Below are 25,866 nucleotides of genomic sequence, written 5' to 3' on the forward strand. Positions count from 1 at the left end.
GGTGTGAAATAGTCTAGGAGACTGAAAGAACTAGGGAAATATAATACCACCAAAAGCTTACACTACCTCCAGAAATGTATGAGAGCACCAGTCTCAACACAGCCTCAGTAGGAGCGGGTAGACTAATTTTTCAATATTTGCTAAACCCTTAGGTTAAAAAAAAAGATCACACTGCTCATTTAATTTGCACCTCTGATCACCAGTGAGGTTTAACACCCACTCATATTATTGGCCACTCTAGTTCCTCTTTTGTGAATTGTCTGCTTCTGTCCTTTGCTCATTACTTCATTTATTGGGGTATTAGTATTTTTCTTCATAGGTTCGTATGAATCCTTAAGATAATAAGGGTGTGAGATAATAGAAAATATACATTGTTCTCTGACCCCAGTTCCTGGCATAGAGCACCTAAAACCCTTGTAATTTCCTAAGTGGTAAGAGCACTAGGAGCATCTCTTCCTCTAATGAGGTGACTCTGGGTGGGCTCCTGGATGAGGGCTGGTCACTGGTAAGACCAAGCCATGATTAGAAGCTTGGAATTTTCAGCCCCACCCCCATTGTCTAGAGAAGGGAGAAGGGCTAAAAATGGAGTTAATGATCAATCATGCCTACATGATAAAGCCTCCATAAAATCCCAAAAGTACAGGTTTTGGAGAGCTTCCAGGTTGGTGAACACATCCATGTACCGGGAGGGTGATGTACCCCAACTCCATGGGGACATAGGCTCCTGTGCTTGGGATCCTCCCACACCTCACCCTATGTATCTCTTCATCTAGTTGTTCATCTCCATCCTTTTATCATATCCTTTAATAAAGTGATATATGTAAGTAAGTATTTCCCTGAGTTCTATGAGGTGCTTTAACAAATTAATTGAACCTGGGAAGGGGGTCACTGGAACCTCTAATCTATAGTTAGTTGGTTGGTCGGAAGCACAGGTGATACCCTGGGCTTGTGAATGGTGTCTGAAGTGGGGGGGAAGTCTTGTGGAACTGAGTCCTTAACTTGTGTGATCTGACACTATCTTCAGGTAGTTGGTGTTAGAATTGAGTTAAATTGTAGGACACCCAGCTGGTGTCACAGAAAACTGTTTTGTGCAGGGAAAAACCCCCACATGTTTAGTGACCAGAAGTGTCAGAAGTGAAGTGTTCTGTGTGAGTGCGGTAGTAGTATGGGAGTAAAGGAGAAACACAGGAAAGAAAGACATAGGAGGGAATAACTGGATTTTTCCCTACACATTAGGTGGAAAACTGAGTTTTTCCTTTTTAAGGGTATTGATCATAATTATAAAGTTTTTGTCTATAAGTGTCTGAAATATTTTAAGCCTAATGAAAGATATTTATTCTACCAAAACTCCAATCAAAACCTGATGTACAGGCAGGAAATGGGTCACGTTACCTTAAGTGATGCAAGGGGATGTTCTGGTCCCAAGAGGCTCCAGTGAAAAGCGGCCAGGTCCTCATCTGGGAGAATGTGGTTACCTATAAAGTATATTTGTCATTTATTGACTGTACAAATGTTTTCTTAGAACCTCCAGGCCATGAAAGGACTTCTGGGAGAGAAAACAATCAAATAATTCACATAGGTCTATATTCTTAATGTAACAACTAAAGTAACTATGTTTGATTACCTACTATGTTTCACATGCATTATGTATATCATCTTTATAATAACTGTGTAAATATTATTACCTCCAGTTTATAGATAAGGAAACTGAGGTTTGAGCAAGTCTGGTGACTTTGCCCAAGGGGCCACATCTAATAAGTGCCCACACCAGGATAAGAAGCTAGGAATGTTTGACTCCAAAGTCCATGCTATTTTCTATCACCCAGTCATGCTGCCTTTTATAATAACAGCCACCAATTACTCACTGCCTACTAAGTGCTGGGTATTTTATATATCTTATTTCATTTAACCTTATCAATAGCACTGTGAAGTATTATTATTCCATTTCACAGATGAGGAAACTGAAACCAGGAAGGTGTAACTTCAGTGATTTGTCTAAGGCCTAATTCCAAAACTTGTGCTGACTCCACTAGATTATCCAAGCTCAAATCCTTTGGGATTATAAACAGAGGTCACACCTGAGACAAGATATTAACCTTCATGCTGTCAGTACTTGGAAAACCAACTCGAAACATAATCAACACTCTGCAATTTACTTTGAAATACTCCTTTAAAAGAAAGATTGATGATGGATAGAATGGACAGATATATGATAAAGCAAGTATAGTAAAATGTTAATGGCAGAATAGAGGTGGTAGATATAGGATTTTCATAGCAAAATTCTTGCAATTTTGCTGTACTTTTGGGAATTTTCATAATAAAATGTTAGCACAACAGAAAAAAAAAGAAAAAGATACAGAATGATTTGTGTTCTTGACCTAAATTTAGACAGTGGGTAAGAAATGCTAATGCTCTGAGTAGGAAACCAAAGTTGTCTAGGGCTAGTAAGATATTTTGGCCTAAGATGGTACTCTGCATAAAATACTTATAGAATGTAACAAAAGAAAAAGTTTTATAGGAACCAAAATAATGTTCTGGAATATCCTGTATTAATTTATAAGACAAACATGCTGAGTTTAAGAAGCCCAAAAGCACAGTGTTCGGCATGCAGACTTTCAGAAGATAAATCCAACAATGATAACCTAAATCACTCTAATCTTCATCTCTTAACACTGCAAGAGGAAACTTTAACAATCACTGGAGTCTGTTCTTTGGACCACCTACCTAGCAATGCAGCAAATATGGGAAAATTCATCCGCTTCAGGCCCAGCTGCTTGGCCACCTCCTGCATCAGGAACTGGTTGGTAGTAAGGTTCTTCCCATTCCAGCTCAGCTTCAGAGCATGGGAACTATAGTAAGAGGGAATATTGTAGAGAGCATACTCGGAGTCATGGGCAAGAAGGCCATGGAAGCCATTTTCCCTGAAAAAAGCCACCACTTCCAAATGGTGGTCTTCAAGGCTCTGAAAGACCTAGGAGGGAAGAAGAGAAGAACACATCATGCAACAGAAGCTGACCTGTATTTGGTTAGAAATCAGGAAGGTTAGTAACTGAATTTTATAGTTTGTTGAAATTTAAGATTATATGAGGCTGAACAAAATAGCCTTAAAAAGAAAAGTCTCTCCTACCCTAGAACTTGATTATTCCTGTAAACACAGGCAGCATTATCCATGCATTCATTCAAATGTCCAGTCTTTTTTGACTCCTTGCATGAAACTATGGCCTGAGGTTCTTTAAAAGAATACTGAAATTAACATGGTTTATATTATTTAAGTTTTTACTTTAAACAATAACAGGAGAACTTTGTTAGAAAGATAATAAAGCTATTATATATTGCTCAGCACCATATGTGCTTTACATACATTATCTATATACCACATGTGCTCTACATACATTATCTCATCATCAGAACAACCATGGACAAGGTAGATATGGATGAAAAAACTTGCAAGTGGAGGGACTTCCCTGGTGGTGCAGTGGTTAAGAATCCGCCTGCCAATGCAGGGGACCCGGGTTCGAGCCCTGGTCTGGGAAGATCCCACATGCCGCAGAGCAACTGAGCCCGTGCGCCACAACTACCGAGCCTGCACTCTAGAACCTGCGTGCCACAACTACTGAAGCCTGCATGCCTAAAGCCTGTGCTCCACAACGAGAAGCCACCGCAATTAGAAGCCCACGCACCACAATGAAGAGTAGACCCGCTCGCCGCAACTAGAGAAAGCCCGCGCACAGCAACGAAGACCCAAAGCAGCCAATAAATAAATAAATATAAAATAATAATAATAATTTTAAAAAAAACTTACAAGTGGAAATAGACACAGAAAGGTTAAATGACATATAGCTAGAATCTGAATCTAAGTTCATCTCTTTAAAAAAAAAATCCCTGCTTTCTCTCTTAGGAGCACCTTAGACCGCAGGGCACCCAAATAGGGAGGGTATTTCCAAAAGTTAGAAGTCAGAAACTTCACCCTATTTTAGAAATGGAAAAACTAAGGCTGCGAGAGGTTGGCTTCCCCTAAAGTTGCATACTGAGTAAGTATATACAAGATTCAAACCCAAGCTGATCTGACTCCAGAATGCACACTTTCCATTGTACCAAACTTCTTCCTAGAGAGCACTATTTTTAATGTAATAGAGGCAGACTGTTAAGTGTCCCTCCTGTGCACGTGTCTATTGCTGTACATAAAGCATACTGAAATGGTCTGCATACTGGTTCTGCCACAGTAAGTCCCTTGACTGCAGAAACTTTATTTATAATCTCTGTATTCCTGGCTCCCACATAAGATCTGGTGCATAGTAATATGAATAATAATTACTAACAGATACTGAACATGTACTATGTGTTAAGCAAGGTTCCAATTACTTTACATGCATTAACTCATTTAATACTCAAAACAATCTTATGAGGCCATAACTATTATTATTATCCCCATTTTACATTACATCCCTAGGTCATGTAGCTGGAAGGAGCAAAGTTTGGATTTTTGTCTCTAGAGCTTGCAGACCTTGATAGTTTTGTTGAACTCAACTGACCTATTTTTTTTATTTAAGTTTTAAAGGAATGGTAGTTTTCTGGAGTCTGACAGGAGTTTCAACACATTAATCTTTTTCTAAGCTATGGAAAGAGAGTCTAGTCACAGTAGATAGCCATGTCACACATTAACTCACAACAGGGGGAGGGACACTGGTAAGCAGATAGCAAAGTAAGGTCTGTATTTATTTGATATCCAGGCAAAGGAAGCAAAAATCCTTACTTTGCACTGCAACACATTTATGTCTAGAGTTACGATTAACTCCAGATAGGTCAGGGTAGGAGTACAGTTTTATGCTGTCCCCTGGTGACAGTTTCTTCCAGCATATACCTCTCATACCAGTCACTGATTGGGCATCCATCTACCTTGTACCAGGCATAGTACTAAGTGTGATATGTTCTCTCTCATCATCACAGCCTGACCATGTGGGCATTATAAGCCCCACTGTTCTGATGAGGAAACCGAGGCTCAGAGAAGTGATGTGGCATGTTTAGGGCTACAGAGCTGGGAAACAGGAACCTAGGTCAGACTGACACCAAAGCCCATGCTCTTTCTGCTACAACACATTACCTTTAGCTGGTCTAAAGCTGATTATGCCACCATCCAAGTGATTTCAACTCCAGAAAGCCAAGGACTAGTGATCTTTAACAAATCGAATGGCTCTTATAACACTAGGAATATAAATCACAACCATGTGGAAAGCATTTTCAAAATATAAAAACCTGTGTCTCACCTCAGATCTGCTGAAACAATTTCCCGAGTGTGATCAAAATGCCTATATTCCAAAATAGCTTCCAGTAGGTTCTGATGCACACTCGCAATTAAGAATCATTGACCTATCCCAATTACTCATTTTTTAAAAAGTTTTAGCTTTATTGAGATATAATTGACATATAGAATTATAAGACATTTAAAGTGTACAACAAGGTGATTTGATATACATATGCCCAATTACTCATTTTACTGCTTAAGCAACTAGCCCCCTAGAAATGACAGATGACTTGACATGGTTATCTAGCTAATCTGCAGCAGAACCAAGATTAGAACAAAAATCTCATGATTCCAGATATAAAACTTCTTTCACTACATATTCTGGGGTAAGTAATGGAAAACAATAGAATAAGAATCTCACAAATAATCCCTCACAATTCCCCTACACCCTACTCCTACCAGGCTGGTTTCCTAACTACCCTTCTCCAAGATTACTGTTTCCTTTTCTTTGCTCACTTGGTTTCCCTGCCTGGACTGCCATATTGCCTGTCTTGCCCAACGTTCCAAATACTTTCCATAGGGCTACCACCTCTTACATAAATTCTTTCATTATTTCTCTCCTCTTAACTGTTATAGCACTGAGACAGCTGACACAGTCAAGGAAGTAATTTGACAATACCATCATCTGCAAGTTTTAAGGCCATAGATTCCTTCTGCCTCTCGTTGGGTATCTTCCATGGTCCTAACCAGCACTAGAAAGGACACAGAGCTAGAGTTGACAGAATAGCAAAGAAAGGCCTACAGAGGCTGTAAAAAAGGAAAGCAGCCCTGGCAAATGAAAGGGCACCATCATCTCAGTATTTGACTTCAACAACTGATGTACAAAATTCACTGGGAAAAGGCTGCCTGGATTGCGGCTTACTTAGAGCTCAAGTAGCAAAGTAATATTAGGTATCAACGGAGTACCTACTATATACCAGGCACTGTTCCAAGTACACCTCATGTCCATTAACCTTGCAATAACATCATGATGCATTATTACCTCCCTTTTACAGATGATGGAACAACAAGGCTCAGAGGTTGAAGAACTTGACCAATGTCACACAGCTAAAAAGTGAAGCTAGCCAATAAGCACGTGAAAAGATGTTCAACATCATTAGTTATTAGAGAAATGCCAATCAAAAAACCACAATGAGAAAACCAATTAACACATACTAGGATGGGCTATAAGTTTTAAAATGTAAAATAACGAGGGTATGGAGAAACTGGAATCCTCCGTACATTGCTGGTGGAAATGTAAAATTGTGCAGCCACTTTGGAAAACAGTCTAGGTGTTCTTCAAGCGGTTAACATAGGGTTATTATATGATCCAGTAATTCCACTCATAGGTATACACCCAAGAGGACTGAAAACATGTTCACACAAAAACTTATACATGGGGCTTCCCTGGTGGCGCAGTGGTTGAGAGTCCGCCTGCCGATGCAGGGGACGCAGGTTTGTGCCCCGGTCCGGGAAGATCCCACACGCCGCGGAGCAGCTGGGCCCGTGAGCCACGGCCACTGAGCCTGCGCGTTCGGAGCCTGTGCTTCACAACGGGAGAGGCCACAACAGTCAGAGGCCCGCGTACCGCAAAAAACAAACAAACAAACAGAAAACTTATACGTGAATGTTCATAGCAGGATTATTCGTAACAGTCAAAAGTGGAAAAAACCCAAATGTCCATCAACTAACAAACAGATAAACAAAAGATGGTATATTCATACAAGGGAATGTTATTCAACCATAAAAAGGAACGAAGTACTGATTCATGCTACAACATGAATTAATCTTGAAAAAATTATAAAGTGAAAGCAGCCAAACACACTTTTAAATGAATTGTACAGAACAGGAAAATACATAAAGATGGGAAACAGCCAGGGACTGGGAGGAAGAAAGATTGGAGAATGACTGCTAGCAGGTACTGGGTTTCCTTTTGGGATGATAAAAATGTTCTGGAATTTGATAGTGGTTATAGTTTCACAACTCTGTGGAATAGACTAAATACCACTGAATTGTATACTTTAAAATGGCAAATTTTATGGTATCTGAATTGTATCTCTATTTTTAAAAACTGGAGTTAGGATTCAAATTCTGCCCACAAAGCCCATGCTCACTAACTCATTTTAAAAACTTTTGATTATGGAAAATTGTAAAATAAAAAGGTAAAGAGAATAGCATAATGAACCTTCATGATACCAGTATCCAGTTTCATATATCAACGTTAAGTCAATCTTGTTTCATCTACTTTATTTTAGCTTTTTTTAATATAAGTTTTTTACTATGATAGAAAAATTACATAACATAAAATTTACCACCTTAACCACTTTTCAAAGTGTACACTTCGGTAGTGTTAAGGATACACACTTTGAGACAGATCTCCAGAACTTTTTCATCTTACAAATCCGAAACTTTATACCCATTAAACAATTCCTATTTCCCCCTCCCTCAGCCCCTAGCAACCACAATTCTACTTTATGAAATCGAAACAGTGATTAAAAATCTTCCAGCAAACGAAAGCCCAGGACCAGATGGCTTCACAGGCGAATTCTAACAAACATTTAGAAAAGAGCTAACACCTATCCTTCTCAAACTCTTCCAAAATACAGCAGAGGGAGGAACACTCCCAAACTCATTCTACAAGGCCACCATCACCCTGATACCAAAATCAGACAAAGATGTCAAAAAAAGAAAACTAAAGGCCAATATCACTGATGAACATAGATGCAAAAATCCTCATCAAAATACTAGCAAACAGAATCCAACAACACACTGAAATGATCATACACATTGATCAAGTGGGGTTTATCCCAGGAATGCAACGATTCTTCAATATACGCAAATCAATCACCATGATACACCATATTGACAAATTTAAGGAGAAAACACATATGATCATCTCAATAGATACAGAAAAAGCTTTTGACAAAATTCAACACATATTTATGATAAAAACCCTCCAGAAAGTAGGCATAGAGGGAACTTAGTTCAACATAATAAAGGCCATATATGACAAACCCACAGCCAACATCATTCTCAATGGTGAAAAACTGAAACCATTTCCTATAAGATCAGGAACAAGACAAGGTTGCCCACTCACACCACTATATTCAACATAGTTTTGGAATTTTTAGCCACAGTAATCAGAGAAGAAAAAGAAATAAAAGGAATCCAAATCAGAAAAGAAGAAGCAAAACTGTCACTGTTTGCAGTTGACATGATAGTATACATACAGAATCCTAAAGATGCTACCAGAAAACCACTAGAGCTAATCAATGAATTTGGTAAAGTAGCAGGATACAAAATTAATGCACTGAAATCACTTGCATTCCTATACACTAGTGATGAAAAATCTGAAAGTGAAATTAAGGAAACACCCCCATTTACCATTTCAGCAAAAAAAAAATTCCTAGGAATAAACCTACCTAAGGACACAAAAGACCTGTATGCAGAAAACTATAAGACACTGATGAAAGAAACTAAAGATAATACAAACAGATGGAGAGATATACCATGTTCTTGGACTGGAAGAATCAACATTGTGAAAATGACTATACTCCCCAAAGCAATCTACAGATTCAATGCAATCCCTATCAAACTACCAATGGCATTTGTCACAGAACTAGAACAAAAAATTTCACAATTTGAATGGAAACAAAAAAGACCCCGAATAACCAAAGCAATCTTAAGAAGGAAAAATGGAGCTGGAGGAATCAGGTTCCCTGACTTCAGACTATACTACAAAGCTACAGTAATCAAGACAGTATGGTACTGGCACAAAAATGGAAATATAGATCAATGGAACAGGATGGAAAGCCCAGAGATAAACCCAGGCACATATGGTCATCTTATCTTTGAGAAAGGAGGCAAGAATGTACAATGGAGAAAAGACAGCCTCTTTAATAAGTGGTGCTGGGAAAACTGGACAGCTACATGTAGAAGAATGAAATTAGAACATTCCCTAAAACCATACACAAAAATAAACTCAAAATGGATTAAAGACCTAAATGTAAGGCCAGACACTACAAAACACTTAGAGGAAAACATAGGCAGAACACTCTATGAGATAAATCACAGCAATATCCTCTTTGAGCCACCTCCTAGAGAAATGGAAATTTAAAAAAAAATAAACAAATGGGACCTAATGAAACTTAAAATCTTTTGCACAGGAAAGGAAACCATAAACAAGACGAAATGAGAACCCTTAGAATGGGAAAAAAATATTTGCAAACGAAGCCACTGACAAAGAATTAACTTTCAAAATTTACAAGCAGCTCATGCAGCTCAATATCAAAAAAAAAAACAAAAACCCAATCCAAAAATGGGCAGAAGACCTAAATAGACATTTCTCCAAAGAAGATAAACAGATTGCCAACAAACACATGAAAGGATGCTCAACATCACTAATCATTAGAGACATGCAAATGAAAACCACAATGAGGTATCACCTCACAACGGTCAGGATGGCCATCATCAAAAAATCTACAAACAATAAATGCTGGAAAGGGTGTGGCGAAAAGGGAAACCTCCTGCACTGTTGATGGGAATGTAAATGGATACAGCCACTATGGAGAACAGTATGGAGGTTCCTTAAAAAATTAAAAATAGAGCTACCATATGATCCAGCAAGCCCACTACTGGGCATATACCCTGAGAAAACCATAATTCAAAAAGAGTCATGTACCCCAATGTTCATTGCAGCAGTATTTACAATAGCCAGGACATGGAAGGAACCTAAGTGTTCATCTACAGATGAACGGATAAAGAAGATGTGGCACATGTATACAGTGGAATACTACTCAGCCATAAAAGGAAACGAAATTGAGTTATTTGTAGTGAGGTGGATGGACCTATAGTCTGTCATACAGAGTGTAAGAAGTCAGAAAAAGAAAAACAAATACCATATGTTAACACATATATATGGAATCTAAAAAAAAAATGGTTCCTAAGAACCTAGAGGCAGGAGAGGAATAAAGACACAGACGTACAGAATGGACCTGAGGACATGGGGAGGGGGAAGGGTAATCTGGGAAGAAGTGAGAGAGTGCAATTGACATATGTACACTACCAAATGTAAAATAGATAGCTAGTGGGAAGCAGCTGCATAGCACAGGGAGATCAGCTCCATGCTTTGTGACCACCTGGAGGGGTGGGATAGGGAGGGTGGGAGGGAGACGCAAGAGGGAGGTGATGTGGGGATATATGTATACATATAGCTGATTAACTTTGTTATACAGCAGCAACTAACACAACATTGTAAAGCAAGTACTCTCCAGTAAAGATGTTAAAAAAAATTAAAAAAAAACAACAACCTATGGATCACTGAAGAAATCAAGGAGGAAGTAAAAAAATACATAGAGATAAATGAAAATGAAAGCACAATGATCCAAACCTATGGGATACAGCAAAAGCAGTTCTAAGAAGGAAGTTTACAGCAATACAATCTTACCTCAGGAAACAAGAAAAATCTCAAATAAACAACCTAACCTTACACCTAAATCAGCCAGAGAAAGAAAAACAAACAAAACCCGAAGTTAGTAGAAGGAAAGAAATTATAAAGATCAGAGCAGAAATAAATGAAATAGACACAAAGAAAACAATGGCAAAGTTCAATGAAACTAAAAGATGGTTATTTGAAAAGATAAAGAAAATTGATAAACCTTTAGCCAGACTCATGAAGAAAAAAAGGGAGGGACTTCCCCAGTGGCACTGTGATTAAGACTTCGTGCTCCCAATGCAGGAGGCCCGGGTTGGATCCCTGGCCAGGGAACTAGATCCCACATGCATGTCACAACTAAGAATTTGCATGCCACAACTAAGCAGTCTGCGTGCTGCAACTAAGGAGCTGGCAATCCACAACTAAGGATCCCACGTGCCTCAACTAAAGGAGCCCATGTGCTGTAACTAAGGAGCCCGCCTGCCGCAACTAAGACCCCACACAACCAAATAAAAGAAAAAAGGAAAAGAAAGGAAAAGGACTCAGATCAATAAAATTACAAATGAAAAAGGAGAAGCTACAACTGACACCACAGAAATACAAAGGATCATAAGTGACTACTACAAACAACTGTATGCCAATAAAATAGACAACCTGGAAGAAATGGACAAATTCTTAGAAAGGTACAATCTCCCAAGACTAAACCAGGAAGAAATAGAAAATATGAACAGACAAATCACAAGCACTGAAATTGAAACTGTGGTTAAAAAACTCCCAACAAACAAAAGTCCAGGACCTGATGGCTTCACAGGCGAATTCTATCAAACATTTAGAGGAGAGCTAACATCTATCCTTTTGAAACTGTTCCAAAAAACTGCAGAGGAAGGAAAACTCCCAAACTCATCCTGTGAGGCTACCATCACCCTGATACCAAAACCAGACAAAGATACCATAAAGAAAGAAAATTATAGGTCAGTATCACTGATGAACATAGATGCAAAAATCCTCAACAAAATACTAGCAATCTGAATCCAACAATACATGAAAAGGCTCATACACCATGATCAAGTGGGATTTATCCCAGGGATGCAAGGATTTTCAAGAAGTTAGACTGTCACTGTTTGTAGATGACATGATACTATACATAGAATATCCTAAAGATGCTACCAAAAAACTACTACAGGTCATCAATGAATTAGGTAAAGTTGCAGGTTACAAAATTAATACACAGAAATCTGTTGCATTCCTGTACACTAACAATGAAAGATCAGAAAGAAAAATTCAAGAAACAACCTCATTTACCATCACATCAAAAAGAATAAAATACCTAGGAGTAAACCTACCTAAGGAAACAAAAGACCTGTACTCCAAAACCTATAAGAAGCTGATGAAGGAAATCGAGGACAACACAAACAGATGAAAAGATATACCATGTTCTTGGATTGGAAGAATTAATATTGTCAAAATGACTATACTACCAAGGCAATCTACAGATTCAATGCAATCCCTGTCAAATTTCCAATGGCATTTTTCACAGGACTAGAACAAAAAACATTAAAATCTGTATGGAGACACAAAAGACCCCAAATAGCCAAAGCAATCTTGAGAAAGAAAAATGGAGCTGGAGGAATCAGGCTCCCTGACTTCAGCCTATACTACAAAGCTACAGTCATCAAAACAGTATGGTAGTGGCACAAAAACAGATATATAGATCAATAGAACAGGATAGAAAGCCCAGAAATAAACCCACGCACTTATGGTCAATTAATCTATGACAAAGGAGGCCAAACTATACAATGGTGGAAAGATAGTCTCTTCAACAAATGGTGCTGGGAAAACTGGACAGCTACACGTAAAAAAATGAACTTAGAACACTCCCTAACACCATACACAAAAATAAACTCAAAATGGATTAAAGACCTAAATGTGAGACTGGACACTATAAAACTCTTGGATGAAAACATAGGCAGAACACTCTGACATAAACCACAGCAATATTTTTTTCAATCCGTCTCCAACAATGATGGAAATAAAAACAAAAATAAACAAATGGGACCGAATTAAACTTCAAAGCTTTTGCACAGCAAAGGAAACCATAAACAAAACGAAAAGACAACCAACAGATGGGGAGAAAATATTTGCAAATGATGTGACCAACAAGGGATTAGTCTCCAAAATTTACAAACAGCAGCTTAACATCATCAAAACAAACAACCCAATCCAAAAATGGGCAGAAGACCTAAATAGACATTTCTCCAAAGAAGACATACCGATGGCCAAGAGGCACATGAAAAGATGTTCAACATCGTAATTATTAGAGAAATGCAAATCAAAACTACAATCAGATATCACCAGTCAAAATGGCTATCATCCCAAAATCCACAAACAATAAATGCTGGAGCAGGTGTGCAGAGACGGGAACCCTCCTACACTGTTGGTGGGAATGTAAATTGGTGCAGCCACTATGGATAACAGTATGGAGGTTCCTTAAAAAAGTAAAAATAGGGCTTCCCTGGTGGCGCAGTGGTTGAGAGTCCGCCTGCCGATGCAGGGGACGCGGGTTCGTGCCCTGGTCCGGGAGGATCCCACATGCCGCGGAGCGGCTGGGCCCGTGAGCCATGGCTGCTGAGCCTGCGCGTCCGGAGCCTGTGCTCCACAACGGGAGAGGCCACAGCAGTGAGAGGCCCGCGTATCACAAAAAGAAAAAACAACAAAACTAAAAATAGAGCTACCATATGATCCAGCAATCCCACTCCTGGGCATATATCCGGAGAAAAACGTGGTTCGAAAGGATACATGTACCCCAGTGTCCATTGCAGCACTGTTTACAATAGCCAAGACATGGAAGCCACCTAACTGTCCATCGACTGAGGAATGGGTAAAGAAGATGTGGTACATATATACAAGAGAATATTACTCAGCCATTAAAATGAAAGAAATAATGCCATTTGCAGCAACATGGACAGACCTAGGGATTGTCATAATGAGTGAAGTAAGCCAGACAGAGAAAGAGAAATATCATATATCGCTTATAAGCAGAATCTAAAAGGAAATGATACAAAGGTACTTACTTACAAAACAGAAACAGATTCACAGACTTAGAGAACAAACTTATGGTTACCAGGGGGAAAGGGTTGGGGGAAGGGATAGTTAGGGAATTTGGGATTGACACGTACACACGGCTATATTTAAAATGGAGGGACTTCCCTGGTGGCACAGTGGTTAAGAGTCTGCTTGCCAATGCAGGGGACACGGGTTCTAGCCCTGGTCCGGAAAGATCCCACATGCTGTGGAGCAACTAAGCCTGTGAGCCACAACTACTGAGCCCATGTGCCACAACTACTGAAGCCTGTGCGCCTAGAGTCCATGCTCTGCAACAAGAGAAGCCACCGCAGTGAGAAGCCTGTGCACCATGATGAAGAGCAGCCTCCGCTCACCACAACTTGAGAAAGCTCGTGTGCAGCAACAAAGACTGAACGCAGCCAAAAATAAATAAATAAATTTAAACGATATATCCATCTAGAACCTCAGAATGTGAATTTATTTGAAATTAGGGTCTTTGCTGATACAATTAAGGTAAAGATCTTGAGATAAGATCATTCTGATCTAATGACAAGTGTCCTTATAAAAGAAGACTGGGGATATCCCTGGCAGTCCAGTGGTTAAGACTCTCCGCTTCCACTGCAGGGGTCACAGGTTTGATCCATGTTCGGGGAACTAAGATCCCACACGCTGCATGGCCAAAAAAAAAAAAAAGGGATAACAAACAAGGAGCTACTGTATAGCACAGGGACCTCTGCTCAATATTATGTAACTACCTAAATGGGAAAAGAATTTGAAAAAAAAGTAGATACATGTATAAGTATAATTGAATCACTTTGCTGTACGCCTGAAACTATCACAACATTGTTAATCGACTATACTCCAATATAAAATGAAAAGTTAAAAATATAGATCTTAAGCATATAAAAAGATAATCAAACTCACTTGTGATAAGAAAAATTAAAACAATACAGAAACATGGTATTTTGCCTATAGGATTAGCAATTACTGTATTGGTGAGGGAAACACACGCTTGCAAATATTGAAGGCAGGGGTATTAATGGTATAATCTCTAGGGAGAACATTTTGGCGAGATCTTTTAAAGTTCAAATGCACATAATTTTTGACTTTGCTTCTAGGGATTTATTTTAGATATTTAAAGCACTTGGAACAACAAAGGCAGTGCTGAAATATAAGCAGTGGCATTGCAGTTGTACAAAGTATTCACTGCAGCATTATTTGTTCTAGCTGAAAACTGGAAACAATCTAATTAAAGGACTAATTATATAAATGATAACATATGCATGCAGTGGAATAGGATGGAACTGTGAAAAATAAGGACAAACCTCTGCATACTCATATGAAAAAATCAGCATGATATATTAAATGATAATAGCAAAGTACAGAATATTATGTAAATAGTATACTATCATTTGTGGTTTTTAAAGGTATATTTGTGTGTATATAACATGTATGTATATATACAATGTATTTATATGTATAGTTATATATATTTGCTTTATATGCATAGTCTCTCTGGAAGAATACACAACAAACTGATAATACTGATCATCTCTGAGGAGGAGAAACTGGTGGCTAGGGTCAAGAGTGGAAGAGAGTTGGTTTGTTTTTTTTTGCCATGTATCTTTTTGTATATTTTGAATTTTTGTACCATGAATTGCAATATTTATTTAAAAGAGGAATTACTACTGAATAAAAGCAGAACATATTCCAGGTTAAAAAAAATTAAACAATACAGAAGGGTGTACAGTGAGAAGTAATAGCTCTCTTATCCCCATTCCCTGGAGGTAACTGCTATTCCAGGCCTCTCCCCTGAACAGTCTGATTCGCATGTCTAAGGCTAGGCTGGGAATGTGTTTTTTTAAACCAATTTATTGAGGTTTATTGACATACAAAAAGCTGCACATAATTAATGTATACAACTTTATGAGTTTAGAGGTAAATATCATTACCACAGTCTACACCAGAAACATATCTATTACCTCCAAAAGTTTCCTCCTGCCTCTATTATCATTTCTTGTGATAAGTAAGAACACAAGATCTACTCTCTTAGCAAATTTTTCAGTATACAATACAATATAGGCACTATGCTGTGCAGTAGATCTCTAGGACTTATTTATCTTGTATAACCAAAATTTTATACTCTTTGACTAAAACCTCCCCATTTCCCTTTCCCACCAGCTCCTGGCAAGCACTGTTCTACTCTGCTTCTAAGAGTTTGACAATTTTAGACTCCTCACATAAGAGTATCATGAAGTGTTTGTCCTTTGGAGTCTGGCTCGTTTCACTCAGCATAAAGTACTCCAGGTTCATCCATGTTGTCCCAAATGGCAGGATTTCCTTGATATTCCATTGTATGAATATACCACATTTTCTTTACCCACTCATCCAACAAGAGATACTTAGGTTGCTTCCAAGAACCCTAGGTGATTGTCATGATGGAAGGCAAGTTTAAGAAACAATGCTCTCTAGTCAGATCACACAGCATGACAATTTATTCCTAGCAAAATACAATCTAGAATGACTGATGGCAATTAAATCCTGACCAAGGCAAGGAAAAAGCCTTCCAGCCACAATGCCCCTCGGAATAGCTGAGCACCCTGGCTCCATTTCCACATCTATGATGACTGCTACCCTCTGAAGCAGAATGAGTTCCTGGCCCTAATTGGTCCAGTTCAGTTGTTAACCTTGCAATTTTCCAGGAGACCTAAAATTATTTAGGTGAGATTAAACAGCAACATATGCAAACAACAAATCACAAAAGGAGCACATCTGAGCTTTAAAGAAAGTAGGAGTTGAGATCCTGAACAACTACCTATAGCTTTTAATTGCTGGCTTACTGTTCAGTCCAACAAATATGAATTGAGGGACTACTAAATGCCAGGATGCAGACAGCACAGAGTAGGCCACTTAAACGTGAGAAGCTATAAGCACCTCTGTGTACCATGGGAACACAGAAGAAAGGCATCTAACCAGTCAGTGAGGTAATGCTTTCTAGAAGAAGCAACACCTATTTATAAAACTCAAGGGAAAACAGTTCCCTGAGAAAAGTTTAATGTCTCATTTCCAATCACATGTAGTAGTCTACAGCACTGGCTTTCAAACTGTGCTTCCCAAACCAGGATTATGGAGAATTGGACCAAATAACCAGACAGGACAGGTACTCCTATTATTATTATTATTATTATTTCTGCGTTACGCGGGCCTCTCACTGTTGTGGCCTCTCCCGTTGCGGAGCACAGGCTCCGGACGCGTAGGCTCAGCGGCCATGGCTCACGGGCCCAGCCGCTCCGTGGCATGTGGGATCCTCCTGGACAGGGGCACGAACCCGCGTCCCCTCCATCGGCAGGCGGACTCTCAACCACTGCGCCACCAGGGAAGCCCGGTACTCCTATTTTCTCTTCAATCTGAGCTCATATTCTCCATTTTATCTATTTTATATTTTGGGTCTTTCAGAAAATATTTTATTAAAGAACATTTTCTATTAAAAGCAACTATAAGTATTTAACACTAGAATGTAGCTCCAAGAAGGCCAGGATTTCTTGGTCTGTTTTGTTTACTGCTATACCTCCAGTGCATAGAACATAGGGAATCAATGAACCATTTAGACTTTCAACCAATATTTAATGAGTAAGGCACTGATACATTCCAGGCACTGATCTAGATGTGAAGATACAATAGTGAACAGGAGCCCCAAATTCCTGTCCTCATGGAGCTGACATTCTAGTGATTAATATTTCACGATAGGCATAGGGCCATAAAGAATATCTAGATTGTAAGCCTAATAGTTGCAGTGACGGTATTATACCCATCTGGGTCTCTAGAATCCTGCCTGACCATAGAGAGCTTAATCCAGAGGCAATACCGCTTTCTGACCTCTGCAATACAACTTCCTCCAGGTAATCCCAAATGCCGTTGGGATGCTAGCCTTGCTCCCATCTACCATGTTGAATACATCAAACTGGTGTCTGACTCAGGCAGGGCTCTGTGGTCCACTTTCTCCACCTGTTCTCAATTTCCAAAGAAAAGGAAATCAGAGATGACAAGGAAGCATCACTTTATAAGAAAAGTCAAGGGGAGGATGTGTAAGTCTGCTTTAGCAATAGAAATATGGATGGTTTATATTTCAACTGCAAGGCCTATGTGCCTTGAAGTCTAATTACCTTAAAATTACAGACCAAGACTACTGTTGATGCAAATTTGCATCAACACTCTGTGGAGTTCAACAACCATTAAGAAATTAAACTGATAAACCACAAAGCTAGGAATAATGTCAAATTAAAAAGTAAGAATAGGGATTTCCCTGGTGGTCCAGTGGGTAACAATCCACCTTCCAATGCTGGGGATGTGGGTTCCATCCCTGATCGGGGAACTAAGATCCCACATGCCAAACTAGAGGCCCTGTGTATCACAACTACAGAGCCCATGTGCTCTAATGCCTGCACGCCACATCTAGAGAGAAGCCTGCATACCGCAACAGAGACTGCATGCCGCAACTAAGACCCGATGCAGCCAAAAATAAATAAATAAATATTTTTTAAAAAATAAATAAAACATAAGAATAGCAGCAATTGAAAACCACAGTCAATTCCGGGCAACATTGACAAAGTGGCCTTGCCTCTCAGCTGTAGGAGTTTCAGTTAACTACATACACACGCACGGTAGAGTCTTTGCCATTAAATACTGCAGTCAAGCTAGAGGTGGTAGAATACTGATCCAGTGTTCAGTAAAGGCTATTAAAAGTGTTAAAATTGAGTTAATACTCAATTTTAGTACCCTTAAATTGCTCTCAGGCTGCCAAAAGCCAGCCCATTTCTGTAGGTGAAACTGCTTGTCACATGTAAGAAAGAAGACTTAGATTTATTAAATCTGTTGTGGCTCATTTAGGGGCTGGAGACTGAGCGTAACTTTTGTAATCAGCAGATACAGCAGGAACTTCAGCATCCAGTGGACCTATGCTCAAATTGAAGTGGTAGGGCAAATCATCGGCAAGTCACTTAACTTCCTCATCTATAAAATGGAGATTTTGCTATATTCCTACCTAATTGTAAGACTTTGCATGAAACTATTTATATAAAATACCTAGCATACAGGTTCTGAAAAAGTCATTCTGAAATAAAACATAGCCTGTTTATCCTGCAGAGATGAAGCCTATGGTACATATTACTCTCTGCAGGTCCTCAGAAATCATTTGAAACAAGTAGATTCCAGAATAGGCACTTGCTCTGCCCAAAGCAAAATCTTCAGTATTGAAAAATCAGAAGGTCTGATGAAAGGTATTCTTAGGAATAAGAGGAGAACAAAAGTCCAAGGTAGCTTTTGGGTTACCTTGGAAAGGACGACAGGAGTTGCAGAGAGGACAGTGATGTTGAGAAATTTCTAAGAGTCCTTGAACCAGTGGCTGCAGCTAACATAAATGATTGAAAGTGGTTAAGAAAATCAACTGCCAGAAATTTTTTTTCCCTAAACTATGCTGTGGGTGTTAACAATATAAACATGCAAAATACTGGAGTTAACATTTTAAATTCAAAATTAAAAGCAAAAGTTCAAAATAGAAAAATTTAATCATTACATTTTTGCGTCTGATTTATTCTCCTTTGACTTGGAACAGGAGGTCTGATGTTTTTCTTATGTACCAAGAGGTCAATGTTAGGTCTTATATTTTTGCGTTACAATGTGCACTAAAGAATTTAGCCTTGAATCCTTTTACTGTGAATGATTAATTTTATCCTATTTCATAATGGAAAACAGCTGCTTAGAAATGTAGGAATTTCCAAACATATAGATGTCTTGCACAGTGTTTTTTATATTTAGGGTTACTACTCCTGAGATATTGCAGAATTCTGGTATTTCAGTGACATCATGCTTCACTTTCAGTACCATAGCACAGCAATTCAGTATCTCCACTGTAGCTATTCTTTCACACCATGAACATCAATTGAGAAAGGTTAACTGAACTATTACATTAATTCATTTTCATAGAATATAATGTCAGAAAACCTTTTCTGGAATTCAATAGACAACTCCACAATTGGGGGAATGTAATTCAGGCCATCACATTCATTTCTTGGAAACCAATTTCAGCAAAGTCAGCCAGTCTATCTCCTGCCAAATTAGTTTCCCAAAGGCATAATTTTGCTAGGAATGAGCAAATACAACCACACATTTGGAAGGTATTTCTGAACAACCTTGTTTTTATTCAAAGTGAATTGTAATGTCAACGAAACAGGTCAAATATATTATTTCAGTCATTGATGGTGTGCTGGATGCCTTTTGGATGCCAAATAAGCAATCTTTTCCAGTATCTTCAATACCATACCTCAACTAGGTCAATTAATCTCCATAATAGGGAAGATTTCCATGACGTGAATCTAATAATTCACCAAGCAAAGTATTCAACTATGGTGCAAACCACAATGTTAATTACCAGTTCTTGACATGATTCATTTTGAACATTTTTGCACAAAAAGTGGAATCCTAAGGAGTGATACAATGAACAGCTTTAAGTCTTTGTAAAGTGTTTCTGAAAAAAACTGAAGTTTCCTTAAGTCCAACAGTAACACTATTGCAGAAGCACCATCTGTAGTCATATTCACTAATTTTGACCAATCTATACTAAAAATTTCAAGACTCTTCTCAACATACAAAATCCAGGTATTTCTAGATGTACCTGTCAGAGGCAAGTCCAAAAGAGTTAGACTGCATCAAAATTCTAGGTGCGGAGGTTCTTAAACTTTAGGGTGTATCAGAATCAGTTGGAGGGCTTATTAAAACAAATTAACAAGCCTCATCTCCAGTAGGTCTGGGGTAAGGCCTGAGAATCTGCATTTATAACAAGTTTCCAGGTGGTACAGTGCTGTTGATTAGAGACCATACTTTGAGAACTACTGGTTAGACACATAGCTAGGCTAAGTGTACCTTTAAATGCATAGTGTTTATATCTGCTGTAACCAGTTGTAATCTAAAACTTTACAATTTAACTTCTTGACACAATGTCACAAAAATGTTCAGCCACCAATCTTTAACATCCTGAGCAACAGTATCTACTACCTTTGCAAATGCTTGTCTATAATGTAAATTCTGCTGTACTCAACACTCTTTTCTTAAACGACTACCTACAAAAGGCTTTCAAGCCCTGGCAATTTTTTCATGTAATATATAATTGCATTTCATGGCAGTATTACTTAATTCTATCTGTATTCAAAAACAACCTATTGAAATTCCAAGCCCTTTTTAAAGTTCTTTTTGTTTCAGCACTCATAATTCTTGTATACTGGTCATATTTCTTACAACGGTTTATTTTTAAACGGTGTCTTAAATTGTAGTCTTTCAACAAACACATTTTATTTAGATATAGAGGAATACTCATCACTTCCACTAGGAAATAGGCTCCCTTTGATTTTCCTTTAAATATATGACCTTCCTGTATAGATAATTTTTCTTTTTTTCACAGATATGGGCACAAGAAATATTTCATATTCTTCAAAACTACTATAAAAAAGTACAAGCACAACAATCAGTGGTGTCTTAGTTATCTATTTCTGTATAACAAATTACCCCCAAAACTTAGTGGCTTAAAAAGCATTTATTTTCTCATAGTATCTGTGAGCGTGGCTTAACGGGGTTCTTTGGCTCAGGGTCTCTCACAGGCTGCAATCAAGGTGTCAGCTGGGGCTGCAGTCATCTCAAGACTTGGCTGGGGAAGGATCCACTTCCAAGCTCACTCATGTGGCTGTTGGCAGGATTCAGTTCCTTGTGGGCTGTTGGACTGAGGGCCTCAGTTCCTCACTGGTTGTTGGTCAGAGGCTTCCCTCAGTTACTTGTCACATGGGCTTCTCCCAAGGGCAGCCCACAACACGGCAGCTTGCTTCATCAGAGTGATCAAGCAAGAAATGCCAGAGAGAGAGAAAGAGAGAGAACAAACAAGATGGAAGTCGCAGTTTCTTATAACCTAATCTTGGAAGTGACATCTCATCACTTTTGCTGTAGTCTGTTCATTAAAAGCAAGTCACTAAGTCCAGCCCACACACAGTGGGTGGAGGTAGATTAAACAAGAGTGTGAATACCAGGAGGCGGGAATCACTTGGAGCCATGTAGAAGATGGTTATCATGAAAGGCAAGTGGCACTTGGTCACTGTGTCAGGGAGACACCATGGATCGGTAGAGACTCCAATAAATGAAGACAATGTGGCTCGGCAAAAGGGGTCAACCAGTGTTGTGAGAGGATCTGATATTTCAAGAGTGGTTGGAAAGTCAGAATTCTTGGTAACGTTTCACAATTTTTAAAATGTTGGCAACAAGTTCATATTTGTTAAAAAAGAAATGCGTTTGTAAAATGCAAGTTAAATGATAGAAGAAAATGAAAAATCATTCAACTAGATGATGCCTTAATATTCAACCCAAACCCACTATTTGACTTCAGATTCTGATGAACACTATTGATCAATGAAAATCAAAGAAGTTCTTTTAAAAAAATGTGTGGGGCTATGGGCTGTCAGTTTGCCATCCCTGCCATACCTTTGGGATTTTCTTTGTGGTGTAGATGAAAGGGCAAAGGTTTTGGTGTCTGAAATGCAAATTGTGGTTCTGCCACTTCCACTATGTCCTTGGGCCTATGACAAGAGCCAGAGAAAAGATATTCCGGGCTATTATTGTTAGTATTTTCTTACTTGTCTCCCCTACTAGACTATGAGCTGCTGGAGGGTTAGAAGACCCACCTGACCGCAACACTCCCTTATCTCACTTTCCTACTTCATTCTTCTGTACAGCACTTACTATACTACCTAAATACTATATATTTTGTCTTTTTATCTTGTTTATTGTCTGTCTTTCCCACTAGAATATAAACTTCATGAGGTCAGAAACCTGTCTGTTTTGGTCACTGCTTTATCTTCTCAATATTGAACTGTGCCTAGTGCACAGTAGGAGCCCATTAAACATTTGTTTAATGAATGAATTCCATTGTTTATAGTACTTAGCACAGGGTCTGGCAAGAGTAGGTGTTCAAAAAATGCTGAAAAGCATTCATTGTCCTGATAAGAGAATGGTAGGCAGATCAAGAAGTACCCTACATGCCATGCCAAGCTTAAGGCATGAGAGTGAAATGTCCATGTCCAATCTACCTGGCACACAAGTTATTTTGGTCAAAGTAACTGTAGCTGGCATATATGGCATTTACTATGTGGTATATAATGTTCTAAGCACTGTACTTATATTAAATCATTTAATACTCACAATAAAGTCTGTGATGTAGCTTTTATTACTATCCTCCTCTTCCACATGAGAAAACTGAGGCAGAGAGAGGTTAACTTGCCCACATTTATATAACTAGTAAGTAAAAGAACAAGGATTTAAACCCAGGCAGTCTGGCTCCAAGGTCTGTTCTTAGCCATTATGCTACACAAACTAAATATAAGAAAAGTGTTCTGGAAAATGTTATTAAAATGCAACTATACTGTTTTGAGAGATGTTAAAGATGAAGGATTTTGATCTCAAATATATTTAGGTTCATATCTTGGCTCAACCACATTCCAGCAGTGCAACCTTGGGCCAGTGACTATGCTGAGCCTGTTTTTATTTTAGCTATAAAAAACGTAGATTAATACATATCCTGAAGGGTGGCTGTGATGATTAAATGACATAATGAATCTGACATAATGTGAGGTACCTAGCCCATGTGGTAGCTATTATTACTAACACCAATGGGGAATTTATTCTATAAATGCATTGCTAAGCAGCTACAAAACTTACTTTTACTTAACAGAGTTTGGCAATTCCATTTGGAATCAAGTTAATTTACATGGAAAGAAACTATAACATTATAAAACACTGGTTCTAAATTCTTCCTTATCTGCCTTTCTCTTTCAACAACCATTATTGTATATAATGTGTCAAGCCCTAGAGCAAAATCTCTGCCCTCTTGGAACTCAATTAAAAGATAATCACAAACAAACTTCCAGTCATAAAATAAGTAAGTTCTAGGGATGTAATACATAGCATAGGGGAAAAAAAAAGAATTATAATGCGATATGAAAATACTATGAGAGAAAAAAATATGAGAGGTAAAAAGAACACTCTGGTAGCACAAGGGAAGGCATCATTTACCTTGGCTGGGAAAGATTTCATAGTGATAACTTTTGAGCAAGAATAAATATGAATTGGCTACACAATGGTGAGAGTAAAATAAGAAAAGCACTATGTGAGAGGACATGGTATGTCTAGGAAGCCAGAAAAGTTCAGAATGGTTGGGACATTCCAACGGTTGGAACAGGTGTGGGCAAAGGTAAGCACCAAGTAAGGCTGGAGAGAGTTTGGGATCAGACTGTGAATGGCATTGTCTGCCATGCTGACAAGTCTGGGCTTAGTAGGGTAGGCAAAAAGTAGCCAGTGGGTATCTTCAGGCACAGACAAAAGTCAACTTTGGTTTTCAAAGTATCTCTGACAGCAATGTAGAAGATGGACTATGGTCCAGAGAGTGGTAAAGGAACAAGTTGAGGCAATTTTCATGGCTCAGATAAGAAATGATGGCAGCCTAAACTAGAGCAATGGGGGTGGAAGTAGCTGGACTCAGTAGACATTTCTGAGGTAGAGGTGACATGATCTAGTGACCGAGTGGATGTGGGAAGTGACAGGAGAGTGAAAAATTGAGAAGAACTCCATGGTTTCTGGCTTGAAATGGATGAAAGACGACATCCATAGAAAAAGAGAACTCCAAAAATAGAACAAGTTTTTGGGGAAAATAATGAATTCCATCCTGGATATTTTTTAGTATGAGTGACCTATAAGACATCGAGTAGTAGAAAGCTGAAAAGATGTGTCAAAAGCTCATGAGAGGGCTTAGGGGTAGAGAAAGAGCTATAGGAATAATCAGAATACAGTTAACATCTAAAGCCATAATAATGGATAAGATTGCTCAGGAAATGAATGTAGAAGAATATAACTAGGACAGAAGTCTTGAGAGCACCAATGCTTAAGGAAGCAGTAAGAGGAGGAGAAAGAACTAGAGACTTATAAGGAGAATCAGAAGTGAGCTGCATCATGGAATCCAAGAAAGGAAATTCAAGGAAAGGATGGCTCATGTCAATTATCTCATAGAGGACCAATAAAGGGTAAGAATGGAAATGGTTTTGGTGCCTTCAGAATGGTGACATCACATATCAAGTGGCAATAGGCTAGGAAATAGGAACTAATACGGTCTTCTTTTTTCAAGAATAATGGTTAAAAGGGAAGAACAGGGATAAGGATAATGGCTTAAGGAAATTACAAAGTAAAGGGGAAGTTTTTGTTTTTTAAAGGTTATTTGTATACACTTACATACCTATAAGTGAAAGAAACCAGAGAGAGAGAGACTTAAAATGCAGAGAAGAAAGAGATTGCTACTTTTGAATTCCTATAATATCACTATATGACTCACTCACTTGGCACTGAGCTTACACATTTGCCTTGTACTGGCAGTATTGTACATTTAGCAATGCTGGCACAAACTAAGTGCTCAATAAATCTACTTATTATTATTTTTCTTCATGCATCTATGCATATTATCTGGCCAGTAAAAGTATACAATCTTACACAAGAATGTACAGAAAGGAAACTGTGTGGTGAAACTGTGGAAAGAGACTGAGCAATACAGATCCAGAACAGATTTTTACCCACCATTTACTAGTGTCCAGACCAAAGAAAAATCATTTCACTTCTTTGCACCTGTTATTCAACCGTTAAATGGGAAGAATATCACGCATTCTTGCAAGCTTATGAGGATTAAACAAGCTATTTAAAAAGCACTTTATATACAACTTGGTGCTCAAGAAGAAGACCTAATTACTATTATGATAATTTTTCCTACCACTAGAGCATCTAGAAGAGTCACTAACGTTTCAGGATGTGTCAATGACTGAGGATAAATAAATAATCAGGAGGCACAGCAGCCACTGCTATACTGTATTCTAGAGAACGAAAGCACAAAATGGCATCAGCTGTTGGTCAGCCTTCTCAAACTTTGCTTATTCATTTACCATCAACATGATTTCTGCCACATCCAAGTACTGAACCTTAATACTTTTCTTTAAATCAACTTACTTCTTTTTTTTTT

At 38.5% G+C, this 25,866-nt stretch overlaps 1 protein-coding gene across 25 annotated transcripts in view; it reads right to left on the minus strand.

The window, feature by feature from the left end:
* Positions 1-25,866, minus strand: part of FAM120C (family with sequence similarity 120 member C) — a 139,066-nt gene that overhangs the window by 108,623 nt on the left and 4,577 nt on the right. For 23 of the 25 annotated variants that reach the window (XR_003430775.1, XR_003430776.1, XR_003430777.1 and 20 more), the window contains exons 2-3: positions 2,725-2,971; positions 1,393-1,475 (exon numbers count right to left, since the gene is read on the minus strand). Coding sequence is in view for 20 of the 25 variants with exons in the window: in XM_027096797.1 (XP_026952598.1) it covers positions 1,393-1,475; positions 2,725-2,971 (330 nt within the window). In the remaining 5 variants the exon portion in view is untranslated. The remainder of the gene's footprint in view (positions 1-1,392; positions 1,476-2,724; positions 2,972-25,866) is intronic. The other 2 variants (XR_003430781.1, XR_003430779.1) reach the window with 1 other exon arrangement.

Source organism: Aethalodelphis obliquidens, unplaced genomic scaffold, assembly GCF_003676395.1.
Source record: "Aethalodelphis obliquidens isolate GAN/ISIS:26980383/991018 unplaced genomic scaffold, ASM367639v1 scaffold108, whole genome shotgun sequence".
NCBI classification, from domain to species: domain Eukaryota; kingdom Metazoa; phylum Chordata; class Mammalia; order Artiodactyla; family Delphinidae; genus Aethalodelphis; species Aethalodelphis obliquidens.